Source organism: Martes martes (genome assembly GCF_963455335.1).
Source record: "Martes martes genome assembly, chromosome: 4".
NCBI lineage: Eukaryota > Metazoa > Chordata > Mammalia > Carnivora > Mustelidae > Martes > Martes martes.
The window spans coordinates 111,931,592-111,948,309 of NC_137891.1; the positions used below are offsets into that span (position 1 = coordinate 111,931,592).

The 16,718-nt window shown below is 45.2% G+C and overlaps 1 protein-coding gene across 1 annotated transcript in view; it reads right to left on the reverse strand.

The window, feature by feature from the left end:
* Nucleotides 1-16,718, reverse strand: part of SLC44A3 (solute carrier family 44 member 3) — a 94,250-nt gene that overhangs the window by 38,915 nt on the left and 38,617 nt on the right. The window contains exon 10 of the mRNA XM_080800310.1: nt 7,672-7,837. Within this exon, the coding sequence (XP_080656436.1) occupies nt 7,672-7,837 (166 nt within the window). The remainder of the gene's footprint in view (nt 1-7,671; nt 7,838-16,718) is intronic.

The following is a 16,718-nucleotide window of genomic DNA, read 5'->3' on the forward strand; positions in this document are numbered from 1 at the left end:
TGCGTCCCCCGCCTGGCGCTGGGACCCGGTGTCCCCTTTCTTCTAAACTTATGGCTGTCCTGTGGAAGCCGGGGCCCCAAGACACCACAGCAACTCAAGGCGCCAAACAGAGGCTCTAACCGTCCCCTCCATCTAAGTCCTGTGGCGGCTTTGGGTCACAGTCCACTAGGGTTGTGCAGCAACCGCTCGTCCCTCGGACAACACGGCATCAGGCCAAGCAACTTCAGGGTCCCAGAGGCAAGTGTCAGCTGCAGGTGGCTCCGGCCAAGGGCTGAGGACTCAGCAACAGTATGAGGGTGTAACTCTGTGCAGAGGCTCCTGGACAAGGACCAGCCTGAATGGGAGGGGCGGCCGCCAGTATAAATCCGGTCCGCAGCAAAGGGGCGCTGTGTGGTCCCCGAAGAGACCATCCTTTCCTGATGTTTCTTTTAGCAACATCACCGTACGGTCCATCTTTCCAACCCTCCAGAAAAAGGAGATTGTCTTTATTATGAAGAACAGGATTCTGTAGCCGTCCCCAGTGATGCTGGCTAGGGTTAGGAAACCCATCTGTCTCCCGCCGAAATCCCACAGGCTCGGCTATTCACCCAATCCCCTTGCTGCCTTCTCAGCCAGTCGAGAGCAGCTGGAAACCATCTCTGGAATATCTGAAATCGATGATGAAGTCATGCCTCAAGCGTCCCTTCTCCAAGTTGAACGGTTCTAGTTCCTTCCTCTCACCACCCCTAGCCACATCTTTATGGCTCTCCGTGGACCCCTCTTCAAGTGAATGGTTGTAAAACAGAAATTTTAAAGGTCGCTGTATCCTGACGCTTGATGGTCTCTGTGTGAAGTTTTCAGCCCTCACGATGCTTACATGCATGACAAAGATGAACGCAGGCTGGCTAACCCCCACCCCCACCCCCACCCTCGGAGTGCAGGCCAGAACATGAGATCTTGTCAACCTTGGGACAAGGAAAAACCTTAAGGTTTCCAAAATTTGGCACCATGTAAAAAAGAAAGCAGAACTCCTTAATAAAGAAATAGTGCTCTACGTTAGTCGACATACATTTTGTTTTTATCAAAGTAGTATATAAATATCTTCAGTCAAATAGCACGAGGCTAACGAGAGAAGATAGGAGTTTGCTTTCCCCGTTGCTCATTTTCTTTCCCAAGAGGTCATACGTTAGCTATTTCTTCTGTAACTTTCCCCACACTTCCAAATTACATGTTCTTTCTGCCGTGTATTTTTTTCTGTTTCTGATACTGTCTACTGAATTCTCACTCTTTTTTTCAGAGGTGGTGGGGAGGGGCAGAAGGAAAGGGAGAGAGAGAATCCCAAGCAGGTTCCATAAGCAGCTGGAGGCCAGTGTGGGGCTTCATCTCACGACCCTGAGATCATGACCTGAGCCAAAACCAAGAGTCAGATGCTCAACTGGCTGAGCCACCCAGGTGCCCGACTTCTCACTTTGAAACATGCCTGTCAATTGTTTATCTTATACAACCTAAACACTTTCCCATTCTCTCCTTCTTATCAATAGATTTATATTGAAGTTTTTAGAGTTTTTCCTCTGCTTTATTGAGATATAATTGACATAAGACATTCTGTAAGTTTAAGGTGTACGATGTGTTGATCTGATATATTGCAAAATGGTTACCACCACAGCACTAGCTAACACCTCCCTTACGTCACACAGAATTACATTTCTTTATTGTGGTAAGAACATTTATGTTCTACTCTCTCAGCAACTGTCAAGTATATGATACAGTCTTATTAACCACCATCACCATGCGGGACATTAGATCCCTAGAACTTATTCATGCTAACTTGAAGTCTGTACCCTCTAACCAGCATCCGGCCATTTCCCGCAGCTGTAACCCCAAGCCCTGTTAGTTACCACTCTACTGTTGCTAAGTTTCTACCGTTTTGGCTTTTTTACATTCTGCACATTACAGTATTTATCTTTCTCTGACTTATTTTGCTTAGCACAATGCCCTCAAGGTCCATCCGCATTTTCACAAATGGCAAGATTTTCTTCTTTCTCATGGATGATTAAAATGCCATTTTGTGTGTGTGTATGTGTGTGTGTGTACACCACATATTCTTTATTTAGTCATCTGTTGATACTTGATCAACATGTGGGTTGTTTCCAGAGCTTGGCATTGTGAATAATGTTGCAATAAACATGGGAGTGCAAATGTCTCTTTGAGATCCTATTTTCATTTCCTTTGGATATATACCTAGAAGTGGGATTGCTGAATCACAAGGTAGTTCTATTTTTAATTTTTTGAGGAAGCTCCATACTGTTTTCCATAATGGCTGCACCAGTTTGCATTCCCACCTACAGTGCACAGGGGTTCTCTCTTTTCCACATCCTTGCAAACGCTTGTTATCTCTTGTCTTTTGATGACATCCATTCTAACAGGTGTGAGATGATATCTCCTTGTGGTTTTGATTTGCATTTCCCCGATGATGAGTGATGCTGAACATCTTTTCATGTACCTATTGGTTATTTGTATGTCTTCTTTGGAAAGATAATGTATGTTGTTCCTCTGCCCATTTTTTAACTGGATTTTTTTTAAGAGGTGAACTTTATTTTATTTATTTATGTATTTATTAGATCTGTACATTTCTTGTTTCATTTTTTTGAAAGATTTTATTTTAGAGAGAGAGAAAGAGCGTGCTCATGCAAGTAGGCGGGGAGTGCAGAGGGAAAAAGGGAGAGGCAGGAAATCTCAAGCAGACTCCGTGCTGAGTGAGGAGCCTGACGCTGGCCTCGACAGGAGCCTGAAATTGAGACCTGAAGTGAAACCAACTGCCTAAGCCACTCAGGCACCCCTTTGCTTATCTTCTTTTTTAAGGATGTTATTTATCTCTCTGCTCAGCTGTGAGCCTGCTTCCTCCTCTCTCTCTGCCTGCCTCTCTGCCTACTTGTTATCTCTGTCTGTCAAATAAATAAATAAAATCTTAAAAAAAAATAAAGATGTTATTTATTTGAGAGAGACAGAGGGAGAGCACAAGTAGGGCTAGGGTCAGAGGGACAGGCAGACTCCCCACTGACTGGGAGCCTGACTTAGGGCTTGATCCCAGGACCTTGAGATCATGACCTGAGCTGAAGTCAGATGCTTACCTGACTAAGCCACCTAGGCGCCCCTACTTATTTTTTTAGAGAGAGAGAAAAACAGAGCATGCATGAGTGGGATATGGAGTGGAGGGGCAGTAGGAGAGGGAGAAGGGAATCTTAAGCAGGCTCCACAAGTGTGGAGTTCAGTCTGGGACTTGATCTCATGACTCTGGGATCATGACCTAGGCCAAAATATAGAGCCAGACACTGAATCAATGAGCCACCCAAGCACCCCTTAACTGGAGTTTTTGTCGTTATCGGATTATATGAGTTCTTTACATATTTTGGATATTAACTTCTTATGAGATATATGATGTGCAAATATTTTTTTCCATTTCATAGGTTGCCTTTCATTTTGTTTTGTTTTGTTTTGTTTTTTACTGTGCAGAGGAGCTGGACAATCTATACCCTGAAAACTACAAGTCTTTGATGAAAGAAACTGAAGAAGACACAAACAGATATTTTGTGTTCATGAATCAAAAGAATTCATATTATTAAAATATCCATACTATCAAAGCCATATATAGATTCAATGCACTGCCCACCAAAATTCCAATGACATTTTTCACAGAAAAAGAAAAGGCAGTTTTAAAAATCTGTGTGGTATTACAAAAGATCCTAAACAGCCAAAGCAGTCACGAGAAAGAAGAACCCGCTGGAGGCATTACACTGAATTATGCTACAAAGGGGTAGTAATCAAAACAGTGTGGCACTGGCATAAAAATGACATACAGATTGGTGGAACAGAATCAAGAGCCCAGAAAGGGAAAAGAATAGTCCTTTAATAAATGGTGTTGGGAAAACTCAATAGCTACATGCAGAAGAATGAAATTATACCCTTATCTTACACTACTCACAAAAATTAATTTGGAAAGGTTTAAAGACTGAACCATAGGAACTGAAACCATTAAACTAAAGATAACATAGGGAAAAAGCTCCTTGACATTGGCCTTGGCAATAATTTTTTGAATATGACATAAAAGCACAGCCACAAATGCGAAAATTGATAAGTGATTCTACATAATAAAAAGCTCTGCACAGTAAAAACAAACAAACAAAACAAAACAAAACAAAAAACCCACAAAATGAAAGTCAACCTGTGAAATGGGAAAATTTATTCCCAAGTATTTTATTGTTCTTGATGCTATTGTGAATGGGATTGTTTTATTTTTCAGATATTTTGTTATTCTAGAAATGCAACTGTTTTTGGTATGTTGATTTTGTATCCTGCAACTTTACTGATTAGTTTTAATAGTTTTTAGTGGAGGTTTTAGGCTTTTTCTATTTATAAGACCATATCATCTGCAAACAAAGACATTTTACTTCTTCCTCTCTGATTCAGATACCTTTTACTTCTTTTTCTTGCTCTGGCCAGGACTTCCAGTACTATACTGAATAGGAGTGGTGAGAGCAGGCACTCTTGTCTTGCTCCTGATCTTAGAGGAAAAACTTTCAACCTTTTACCACTGAGTATGTTTCAGTCAATGTTTAGTGTTTACAATATCAGTACATAAGTAACATTTGCAATGATCCAAGTAGTATTTTCTTTTTAAAAAATTATGTATTTATTTATTTTTGTTGGAGTATAAACCAAGTAGTGTATTCTGATTACAGTTCCTTTCCTATACAACTTTTGGGTTTTCCTGAAGTTAGTAATTGTTTCACATTTTTTATTTGCTTGGTTTCTCTAGGGCTTTATCGAATACTTCACCAAAGTGTAAATATTTTCTCTACTTGTTCAAACATATCTGGTATTCTCTTAGTTTCCTTTTTCTTTTTTTCCCTTGGAGACATGCCTCTGGGAGCCCACCGCTCTTCTGCTCCTCCTTGGACTGGGTGTTTTTTATACCTGCTTCATAGCTACCCTTCTGGGAACTCCCTGTTCTTCTTTACTGTGTTGGATCCCATTTCCTGAAACTCCTAGTTTCCTACCTGGCTTACTCATTCATTTCAGAGACCACCCTTCCTAAGAAAGGAGATGGGGAGCAAAGTATTTTGGGATGTTGCGATCTTGAACGTGACTTTATTCTCTTTTACCCTTGACTGATAGCATGAACAGGTATAGAATTCTAGTTCTGAAAATAATCTCTCTTTAGAACTTTGAAAAGTTTGCTCTATTGTCTTCCTTTTTCAGAGCTGCTGTTGAACATCAGACCCCATTCTAGTTTTAGATCCTTTGCCTGTGATCTAGTTTTCCCTTAGAAGCTTCTGGGATCATCCCTTCACTCATGTCCTCTCGCTCTAGGAAATTTTCTTTGATAACTTCCTCCTATTTCTTTCCTTTGTTCTCTATTTCTGGAACTCATATTAGTCAGATGTTCAGTCTCCAAAATGCATCCTCTAAGTTTTTATCCTTCCTTTATTTTCCATCTTTTTGTCTTTTTGCTCTACCTTCTGGAAAAATTCTTCAATTTTATATTTTAATCCTTCAGAAGAAAAATTCCACTTTTGCAATCACATTTTTAATGACTAAGAGATCTTTTCTTTTTTTGTACTTATTTTATGGATGCAGTATTCCTTTGTTCTGAGGATGTTACAGGTTTTTCTATTTTTTTTTGTAGTTTTCTTCTGCTGTCTGCATTGTCTTTATTTTCCCTAAATTCCCTTTGTTTTGTTTATTTTGATATTTTGCTTTCACTAGAGGTTTTCTGTGAATGTTGAATCATCATGACTATCAATTCATATTTAAGACTGAGGAGCTATAGCGTGAATTAAGTATAGCGTGAACTGGCGGCTCTGTATGAGGGGTGACATTTGCTTGGTGAGTTTCACTGTCCAGTCAGGGAATCATTTCATTAGGGGACCCCTCCCCCACCACATGGCATTATCTACGGGTCTTTACTTTGGGTTGGTAATTTCTCCAAAGAATCGTCTAATCTCTTGCCGGGGGATATCAACCTGGCTGTCAACATCCTAGGAGCTGAAACACGGAATGTCCTTTGGTGGTGGCCGTGGGAGTCCTCACTATTCAGTATTTAGGCTTTTACTTATGTCCTCTTCTTTCAGTACAGAGCCTTACACAGCCTCAGCTGTGCCAGATACCTAAGTCTGGACCCTTTTCGGTTTACCCCTCCAGAAAGCAAAGATCCTGTCTCCTCCTGTTTGGAGAAGGGGCCCTGGAGCTTAACTGTTCCTTAGGAAGACCTATAACTAACCTTCAAAAGCACATTTTACACCTGAATTCCTGCCCCTCTAGGTTTTTTATTTTTTCACTCAGATCAGCCTGTCTTCCTTTCACCTCTTCTCCCAGCCAACACACAGATGAGCCTTTTCAGGTTTGTCTAGTCAGCTCAGTTGCTACTCATCCATCCTCTCGTCAGCTTCCAGCATTTGGTTGATATTTCTTTTCTCTGTTGTTTCCTACTGTCCCTGTACGTTTATGCCTCCTTCATTCTTTCATGGTTTGCGGGGAGGGGAGCTGGAGTAGGAGGAGGGGTTAGAGGCCCAGGTAGACGCTTCACTAGAAGTCCAAACCAGAAGCCCCCACTGAAAATGCTTTGGTTTTGTGATTCTAAGGTAACACAAAAATCACTACTGTCAGACAGGTGTCATCTGCTGGCCACCATGGTTAGAATAATCTTTGTTCCCGTACTCACGAGCAAGCAGCACACGCCACCCACCTCTAGTGGCTCAGAGGTTCTCAAGGCCAAGGCCTACAGGCCCGGTGTGCATCCCACGGTCTCTAATGATGAGGGCTCCCAAACAGCACCCCTGCATTAAAACCCACAGTGCTCCTTATTGTCGGGATGTAATTGCTCATTGGGATGAATCATCCCTGCTTGACTTTCTTACCCCACGAATATTCATGCTTATCTGCTCATTTGGTCTGAGAGATCAGAGGAGGATCAGCCCTATCGGGAATAAACTTCCTGTCCTCAGTCCAACCCTGTCATTGTCCAGGCCTGTTCAGTTTGCCTGTGGTTTTATCTTTGCCCTGTGGAGAGTCACACACACACACACACACACACACACACAAACGAGGTAAAAAGTTCGGGGGTGTGTGTGTCCTCAATTATTTTGATGAGGTAATAGGGTGAAAACACTAACACTTAAATAAGTATCATGTTGAACAAAGAAGCAAGTAATTAATTCACTAGTACTTAACAAGACGAACACGGACTGTATTTTATAGTTGTCTATAATTTCCTTAGGGTTTAAAATTATTTTCCAAGAAAACATTTTCCACATTTCACATAGGATAAAAGAACGCTCACAGAACTTACTGCAGTGTGTTCCAAACAGATCAGTAATTTTCTTAGGTTTGAAGTCAATAAGAACGGATATTTACATAAGTCAAACTTTCCTTTCAGACGTCTTTCAATTCTAAGCAGTAGGATTACGACTCTGTTTTGCTTCCCTCTGAATTTTCTAGCTTAAGGCAAAAGAATTTGGAAATGCGACAGATTTGAAGTATAATATTTCTTTTCACTACCAAACAAGCATCCTAGTCCAAATTTGACCTGAGTCTTTGATGCCTGCCAATCCCTCTTAAAACTCCAAAGTACTTTTCGTGATACCCGACATGAAGCACGTAGACAAGTCAAGGGCAGTAACCCGCTAGACCTACCTGTTGAAATAGCAAGTGACCAGTGCCCCGGCTACCGTCATGTGCTGGCACGCAAGGATGAATTCACTGGTCCAGATGAGGCCAATTAAATGGTACCACCACATGTACCGAATGCCTATGAGAGGCTGATATTCCACTTGGCCACCTTCAATAACCCGTGCAGCTCCTAAAGTTTAAAACACAAACATGCTTTACACCAGTGTTTGCCAAAGCATGTAAGATGGTTCACTAGGCCACACTTCCCGGTGGCTGGCTGTTAGCATTCCATAGACACAAAAATACCAGAGTAAAGTTGGAAGCATCCAACCTCATTTGAGCTCTTCATAGCACACACAGAAAAATGGGACACAGGTTTAACTTCTGAGTACTAGCAATAACCATACACATAATGACTGATGGGTAGGCAATTTGCCAGACACTTGACCTATACTCTAACACTCATCCCACTCTGCAGATATGAACACTGAGGTTTGGAAGAGCCAAGGAACTTTCATAAAGTCTCACCTGTTCATGATTAGAGGAAGGAGGAGATAAACTCTGACACACTAGATCCTAACATCTACGTTTTTTCTACCACACCACTTTGTGAATAAAAAAACTTGTTATTAGGACTATAGCTGCTAGGATTATACTCTAGAACCTTGCTACACCCCAAATTTAGAGTTTATAAATGAGACAAGATTCTCCATTTATTTCTAAGGGATTCATTTCAGAGTTCATTTCAAGGACAAACTCTTCTAGCGCATTTAAAATACCTACTGGGTCTCAGTGTTAACATAGGTTTATATCTCAGCCTGAGCTGGGTAAGCTAGTTAGTCTCCTTAGGTATAATACCCATTTCCTGCTGGTGGGTTTCAATGAGATTACATGGTAAATGCTTAATATAGGGCCTGGTCCATAGAAAGTTCACTCTGTATGTGATAATGATTTTATTAAATTTCAGGAGCTCAATACCAAAACCAGGCCAGGGGGGTCACCCCAACAGGGCTCTGCCATTTATATGGCCAGTCCCTGTTTGATTTGCCCTCATTTGAGGAAGGCCCCAAATAAGCTCTGCAATTCAATTCCATTCAGGTTGGATTTAGTAAATCCAAATCCCAGCTCCGTGGCTCGGCGTGATTTCCAGATGTTTCTCCCACTATGTATTTAAAATTATTGTAACTATACTAACTACAATCCTAAAACTATCACAAGTCAGAAGATGGGCACTTCCGTCTTTAGCAAAACCTACAACCTGAATGACATTTAAGGACTGTTTCATATTTTCTTTCTTAGCTATAAACTGGCTTTAGATTCATAATTCCTGTGTCTAGAGACATTCACAAGAGGGTCTCTGTGGAGGAAGTGGGGGAAGGTAACAGTGATGTGAAGCAACCGGATTCCTCGGACGGAGGCTGGCCTTCGGGCCTTAGGCCTTGTGTTCTGCTGAACAAGAGTCACATTGTGAGAAACAGTGGAGCAGCCTGATTTACAGAGAAGTTAATATTTTATTGAGCACTAGGCTCTTCCTGCCTGGGAGGCAATCTCTGTTTCAGGTATGGCACTGAGAAATGTTTATGCTTTTGCAAAATGGGTGTGTTTCAGAAAAGCATTCCCAGCGCTAAAGGAGGTGAGCCCCTCACCACTAATGCACGCACTGAGGTAGATCAGGTCGGGGAAGGCTTGGAGAATCACTTCATGGAAGGTCAGAAGTGACCAGGGCCAGCCCACAAACACACTCTACTTCCCGCAAGGTCAGGTCCTGGGGAGAGACGGCAGTTTCCGCAAGCACAGGCCTAAAACGTCACACGTGGTTCGGGGGTGGAGAATGTTCCCACAGAACAGGAGGCATGCTTGCTTTGACAGAAGAAAGGTAAATACAGAGCCCTGGCTGCTAAGGGTAGGGGGTGGTCTCTCTTCTCCGCTGTCCTGCACCGTCAGGGGCACTCTCACACATGCCGGCTCGGCACACGGATGGCTATAGCGACGGAGAGTGGCCAAAGTGGTAAGCCCAGGTTCATACAAGCTGTCCACCCCTCAGCATTTTCCAGAGACGCAGAACCCCTATGTTATTCTGGTCATTGCTGTTTTAGAGTATCTTTGTCTCCGCCACCTTCTTTGTTCCTCCGGTTCAGCTGTATCGTTCTGTTTCCAGACTTTCCTTTAGGGCAGGGTTTCTCACCAAACAACTCACATTTTGGTACAGATAATCCCTCGCTGGGGCTGGGGGGGCTGCCCTGTGCCTTGTGGGATGTTTAGCATTCATCCTGGCCTCTGCCCACAAATGCCAGGAGCAACCTCCCTCCCCTCCTCCCCTTAGGACAGCCCGAAAGGCCTCCAGACATTGCCAAATGCCACTTGGGGGGACAGACCTACTGCTCAAAAACCTCTGCTTTACAGCAAACATTCTCTGAAGAATCCGGCAGCTCAGGCTTCAGGCTGAAAGCCTAGGAAACAGTGGTTACTGCCTGTGGGTGGGGCAGGCGTGTTTGTGCGTGCAAGACTGCCCTCTCCTGGATGGCAGTGTCACTGCAGGCAAGAGCCCTCCATCAGGACTGGCAGCTTTGTGGAAGACTGTGACACGAGAGCTACTGCTCTTGTGTTAAGAGGAACTGGACTTCAGATAGATCCCAAGCTATGAGGATCACAGGGATGATGGTGCAAAGGGCACTGAACTCGGGAGAGGACTTGGTCCCAGTCTCAGCTTTTGACACACGTGATAAGCAACCTGGGCCTCTGCTCTTTCATTGTCCAGATGAAGAGGGTGGACAAGACAAACCCTGAGGCAGTAGTTACAGCCCTGGGCTTGAGTCCCACAGGGTGAGATTCATATCTCGGCACTGACCCCTAACAGCTGACCAGCCTCGGGCAGATGTTACGAAGCTGACCAGCTTCGTAACATCTCTGTTCCATCTCTTGTAATCTGAAGACACTAATACCAACTCCTTGCATCCTTGGTGACCCTGTCCAGTCTTATGACCCCGAGTGGCACACATGCAGCTGTTATGAGGATTAAGTGGCTAAGACCCTGGGAAGAGCGAGTACGATACAGGGTTAGTTATAACCGAAAGACAGGTAGAGAGAATTCCAGCTCTGGAGTTAACAATATTTATTAAGCATCTACTGCATGTTGGAATGATGCTGGACATTAGCCATTAATGGGGGGAATATGAAAGACGCAAACAAAAAATCAGAAAGAAGATACCATCTGAGTGACTATCAGGAACTCACATGTTGCTTTATTTGTCTACTCATCTCCCCTTCTTCTGGACTGTTTTAAGTCCTCCTTGAGCCTCTAAGGGTTTTTTCCCCGCCACTGTCACTCTCTGTCAATGATCTTACTTCTGGTTTCTCTGAGGAAAGAGGAGCAACCAGAAAACCTCTGCTGGGGCCTGCCTCCAACATCTACTTGCTGTCAGCAAGAGCCCACAGCCTGACCCCCACTTAATGGGATACACTGTCCGTGACCCTAAGGCTGACCCTTCCTCCGGATCTCCTCCTCACCTACCGATGCCAGCTCTTCAGCGATTGCCCTCCCTGCTTCCTTTATTCAAATGTACCTCTTAATGGAATCATTAACCATGTCTCATCTTTAAAAAACAAAACAAAAACCAAACCTTCTCCTGACTCTACTTCTCCAGCTTCCTTGCCATTTCTCTGTCCCTCTTTAAAGTTTTTTTAAGTTTATTTATTTATTTTAAAATAATCTCTGTACCCAAGGTGGGGCTCAAACTCATGACCCCGCGATCAAGCATTGCTTGCTCTTCTGAGCCAGCCAGGCGCCCCTCTGTTCCTCTTTATGACCACATTCCTCAAGATGGTGCCTACTTACTCATTTCTATTCTTTTCTCCCTCTTTCCCTTAATCCACTCAGATCAGGATCCGCCCCTGACCTCTGAACTTCCCTGAAGCAGTTTTGTTACGAAATTCAGTGATCCATCCTCAATCCCTTGGGTCTTATCTTGCTTAGCCTTAGCTTGACACACTGTAGGCCACTCCCATATCCCTGAAGCCCTTCCCCCACACTCCAACACCACACACTTTCAACCCACGGGCGGCTCCTGGTCAGCCTCATTTCTGTTTTTCTCCTCAGCTCCTGGATCCTTCACCACTGAAGGTCCCTAAGGAACAGCCCTTGGATTTCCACTCTTCTCCCTGCACTCATTCTACTCTCATGGTTTTAAAGACCATTTCTGAAACGCTCCCAAATTCCTAAATGTGGCTCTCTAGCTGCGACCTCTCCAGAAACTTCAGACTCAAACAGCTAGCCGCCCACTTGACATCTCCAGCGGGCTGCCAGAAAGCTGTCTGGGTTAACACGATCAAGGCCTATATGATGTCTCCTAACATGCTCCACTCGAGAGTCTTGCCCTGTCTTAGCTGACGGCAGTCTCATTCTCCCATTCCTCAGCGTCATCTCTAAATCTCTTCCCTTCATACCCTCCGCTAATATATCAGGAAATCCTTCAGAACAGCCAGGGAATCTGGTCTGTCCCACCTCGTCCATTACTATGCCAGCACCATCTCTTCCCTGGATGACTGCTGTTAAAATGTAAGTCAGGTCATGTTACTATTCTGCTTAAAACTGGAATGACTTCCCACCTCAGATTAGAACCAGGTTCCTATAAAGGCTGTAAGGCCCAAGGATTTGATCCCATGCTCTCTCTGACCCCTTCTTGACCCACACTATCCCTCAACCACCCCCACTCCAGCTGAACGGGTCTGCTTGCTGTGCCCCCAGTACCCTTGCCTCTTGCTGGTCCCTTCATCCTTGCCTTCCCTTTGCCAAGAACATTGTCCCTCCCTTTATATAGCTCATGGCTCTGCCCTTACCTCCTTCAAATCTTTGCTCACACATCACCTTCTCAGTGAAGCCCCTCCCCGGTCACCAAGATTAAAATTGCACTCCCCCTTAAGCATTGCTCATTCCTCCTCTCTGCTTTAATTTTCTCCATACCACTTATCAGCTTTTAATGTACTATAAAATTTACTTATTTTATTTAATGCCCATCCCCCCTCTAGCTTCCAAACTAGAAGGAAAGCTATATCTCTAGCAACTATTTAACAGGATCAGATATAGTAAGTGTTCCATAAATATTTACTGAATGAGCAAATGAATGAATGAATCAACTTCCCCAATAAATCCAATAAATATATCTCAGATATATTCTATATCCCTAATATATCTTACTATAGAGACTGGAGATGATTTTCGGGATATCATCAATACAAACAGGGGGAAACTCATCATGAAGCTAGCCATACGTCCAGATATTATAAACAAGCTTTAAAGCATTTAAAAAGATAAAGGTGATACTCAGGATCATATACACGGCAGTTTCTCAAGGAAGGCAGTCCAGCCAGTGGGGATAACTTCCCAAAGGAAGCAGGTCCAACTTGGAAGGGCTCAACTTTCTAGTACATTCTGTGTACTGGCCTCTTCCAGCAAGCTGGCTCAAGTGTCCTCCTGACATCCGTTCTTGCCTGTGTCTCCCACTGGCTCAGCTTCTGCTCTGACAGCATGAAGATGAAGAGAAAAGAGAAGAAAATCTCACTGCCATTGAGTCTGTAATTTACCAAGTTCTTTCTAAGTATACGTCTCATTTAATAAAGAGCTGCTGCGAACTCACCTCCTGATTCAGGATACACTCACTGAACTCATTGAGGGGCTGCACACTGGGGCAAAAGACCCAGAAAGAAAAAGACATGGCCCCCGCCCTCAAGATGTCCATACTCCAGGGGGATGGAACACACGAGTCATTGTCTTGTGTTATTGTTCTTCGTAGGACTTGCCACCATCTGACATACAAATATTTACTTATTCCCTCTCTGCCCACTCACTAGGGGCTCTGTCCTATATCTCTAGTTCCCAGGGCTGCAATGGAGAGCTGTTGAAAGAATGAAGAGTATAAAAAATGCAAGGAAAATGAAGAAGCAATACTAAGTATGCCTGGCAAACTCACAGATAGATTTCTAAGAACTACAACGCTCAAAACCATTCTTGGAGAATGACGAGATTTTCAAGCAGTTTGGGGGTAGAGAGTGGGGTGCAGGTTGTGAAGAGATGTTTCCAGATGAAGGCATGGCAGGTGCAAAGGCACGAATGTCCTTGCAGACTGTTCTCCTTTGCACCTTCTCAAAGGGCTCACAAACTTCAAAAAAGCAGGGACTGTTTAAAATCTCTTTTGTGCAAGCTCCCTCTACCTGTTCCTAGGACAGGTCTGGGCTGCTAGGAGACTTTACTTTCTAGATCTCTCGGAACTTAAAAAAGACAATTTTCTTTGAAACTGTGTTCTCAAATATGCTAGGCAGGGCAGAGAGTAAAGCTGAAGCTTGGTACCAGATACTCTAGCCGACAGGAATTCCCAACATAAGGAACATATATAGGCCCTTATCTGCAAAGCAAAGCTCTGGCACCATCTCAGCCTCCTCACAACCCTGTAAAGTTTCCATTGCCAAAAATGGGAAAAGGGAAGCACGGAGATTAATGTACAAGGAAGGCCAGATCCAGGCGAGATCCTGGGTCCCTTGATTCCAGGCATGGCCCTTGGCCCCACTGCATCCCTGTGATGACCTTTCTAATTGCAGCACACCGGGAAGGGAAGTGACCCCCCGCCAAGACGGGCTTCCTCCACTGTCGGTCGACTCTGGGGTTTCCAGACCACCCTAATGGTGTACTGAGCACACGTGGGCTCCTTCCAACCTGCCACCTGCACCTGCTGGCTTCCCAAGGTTATGACAGTTTCACTTATCCCCACTGGATTTTAGTAGTCGTTGTCACATGGCTGGTGGCAGACAGTTTCTAATGGCTAATCAGTGTCACAGGTGGACGGCCTTGATACGGTCTGCTGAAATGATCCCCAAACGAGCCAGAATTTGTCAACTAGCTCAGAGACTGATTTAAAGCCTCTAGAGAAATAGCTCATCAGGGCAAAAACCATCCAAGTTCACTTTTTCCTGAATTTTTATTTTCCTTTTTACACATTAAGATCTTAGTTTCTTTCTTTTTTATTTTTTTTAAGATTTTATTTATTCTTTTGACAGAGAGAGTGAGCATAAGAGGGGGAGCAGCAGTCTGAGGAGAGGGAGAAGCAGGCTCCCAGCTGAGCAGGGAGGGAGTCCAATGTGGGGCTTGATCCCAGGACCCTGGGATCATGACCTCAGCCGAAGGAGATGCTTAACTGACTGAGCCACCCAGGTGCCCCAAAATACCAGTTCGTTCAGCCACCTGACATGATAAAAAGCTCACAACTATTATCCACTGAGGACACTCCCCACCCCCGTAGCCACTCTGGGCACCAGCTGGACAACTGGAAGGTTCTATAATTCCCTGAGGGGACGTGAGGGGAGACAATCCCTCTGATCACCCACATCAACTGGCTTCTTTTCACAAGCTCAGACAGCAGCTCCCAGTCTCCCACGAGTGCAGCTGGAACGTCTCCCGAAGGTCAAAATGACATGAAGCTAAGAAGCGACCTGCCCAGACCCAGAGCGGTGGCTCTGGCATGGAGTGAAAAGTTCTTTGAAAACAAAGGAATTCTGTGCACCTGGGTTGGCCCACAGGTGAGTGGAAAGGAAGAGTCAGGTGGCTGGAGGGGACAGCCAGTCTGGTGTTTAGGATGCCCGAGCCCAGGAAGGAGGGAAGGCCATAGCTCTCTGCGATACCTCCTCTCCTGTAAAGTGGAAGGTCTGCTAGCACGCATTCCTATGTCAGGTCCCAGGCACCTGGTTTTTCTTCCTGCCCTTCTGTCCCTCACCCTCTGGCCTGGTTTCCTCTGTCCACTGACAGGGAATGGCCACACTTTAGTACCTGACCTCCCAGACGGCTCCAGAATGCTGTGCTACCTTCGACCCCACGGAATCCCCTACCTGTCTTCCTGCCTCTCCTGCTCGCAGCTCTGTGGCAGATGCTATTTCATGCCCCTGGGGCCCCGGGCGCAACTTGGGCCTATCGGGGAACTAAAGGGACACCCCACTGGCTGCTTACCCCTGAGGCAGCCCTGGGATATGTTTCTCCCTACCTATACCCCCAACTCCCAGGACTGGCTCTCTCCTTGTCGTCTGTGACCAGGTCCTCTCCTGGGTTTGCTTGTGACCCCTAGTGAATCCCCCCTTGGCTTCTTTCTGTTATCTTCTGATCTGAGAAGCCTTCCCTGACTCCCAAAGCAGGGTAGAGCCCCGTTGCCGTGCTCTAGGAGCTCCCCAAAATTCTCCTATCGTGACATTCATCAACCTTCACTAAGAGCACACATTTCATTATCAGTCTGTCCTGCTGGACTCTAAGTGCTGTTAGGAGAGGACACCATTCCTCCCCAGTGCCTTGCTCAGGGCCTTGGCCCCACAGTGTTCCCCTAACATTTGTGAAGTAAAAGGCAAGAACAAATGAATGGGCCCTAGCCCCAAGTATGGTGGGTTAAGCACAGTCCTTCAGCCAGACTCACAGCCCACAAGAACGGGAGGGGCAGCTACGCCCCAGGGGCTGGAGGAGGACGGAAGGTCCTTCCCTGGTCCTGAGTCATACTTCCATGATTTCACCCTTTCTCTGGGGATTCTTTAGGGCAAGGGTTCCAATACCACCGTCCACCACCCTGTGTGCCATCCCCGCCGCCCTCCACCACCCGTCACTCCCAGCCCACCCTGGCTGCGACCTCCGGCCCTTTCCTGTTGCCCTGTAACCACAGACCCCAAACACAACACTGTGCCCAGGCCACATCCGCCAGCCAGCTACTGTGGCCACAGCACTGCTCTGACTTGAGAGACAACTGAGGAGGCCCCCTCTGTCTCCCAGACATGGGGGATGTGAGATGGCGGAGTGCACATGGGCTCCACCCCAGGGTTCTGGAACCAGAGAGAGCCTTGCACTTCCTCACGGGGTGACCTTCCACAGAGCGCACACGCAGAGCCTCAATTCTCTTGCTTGGAACTTGAGCATAACAAACACAGGACGAGGGGCACTGCCATGCTTAAAGCAGAGAACATAAGAAAGCTCCTGGCACGCAGCCTTGAATTGGGCACTGTTCAACAAATGCTTGTGCTCCCACACATCCCAAGGCCACTGCCCTCCTTTC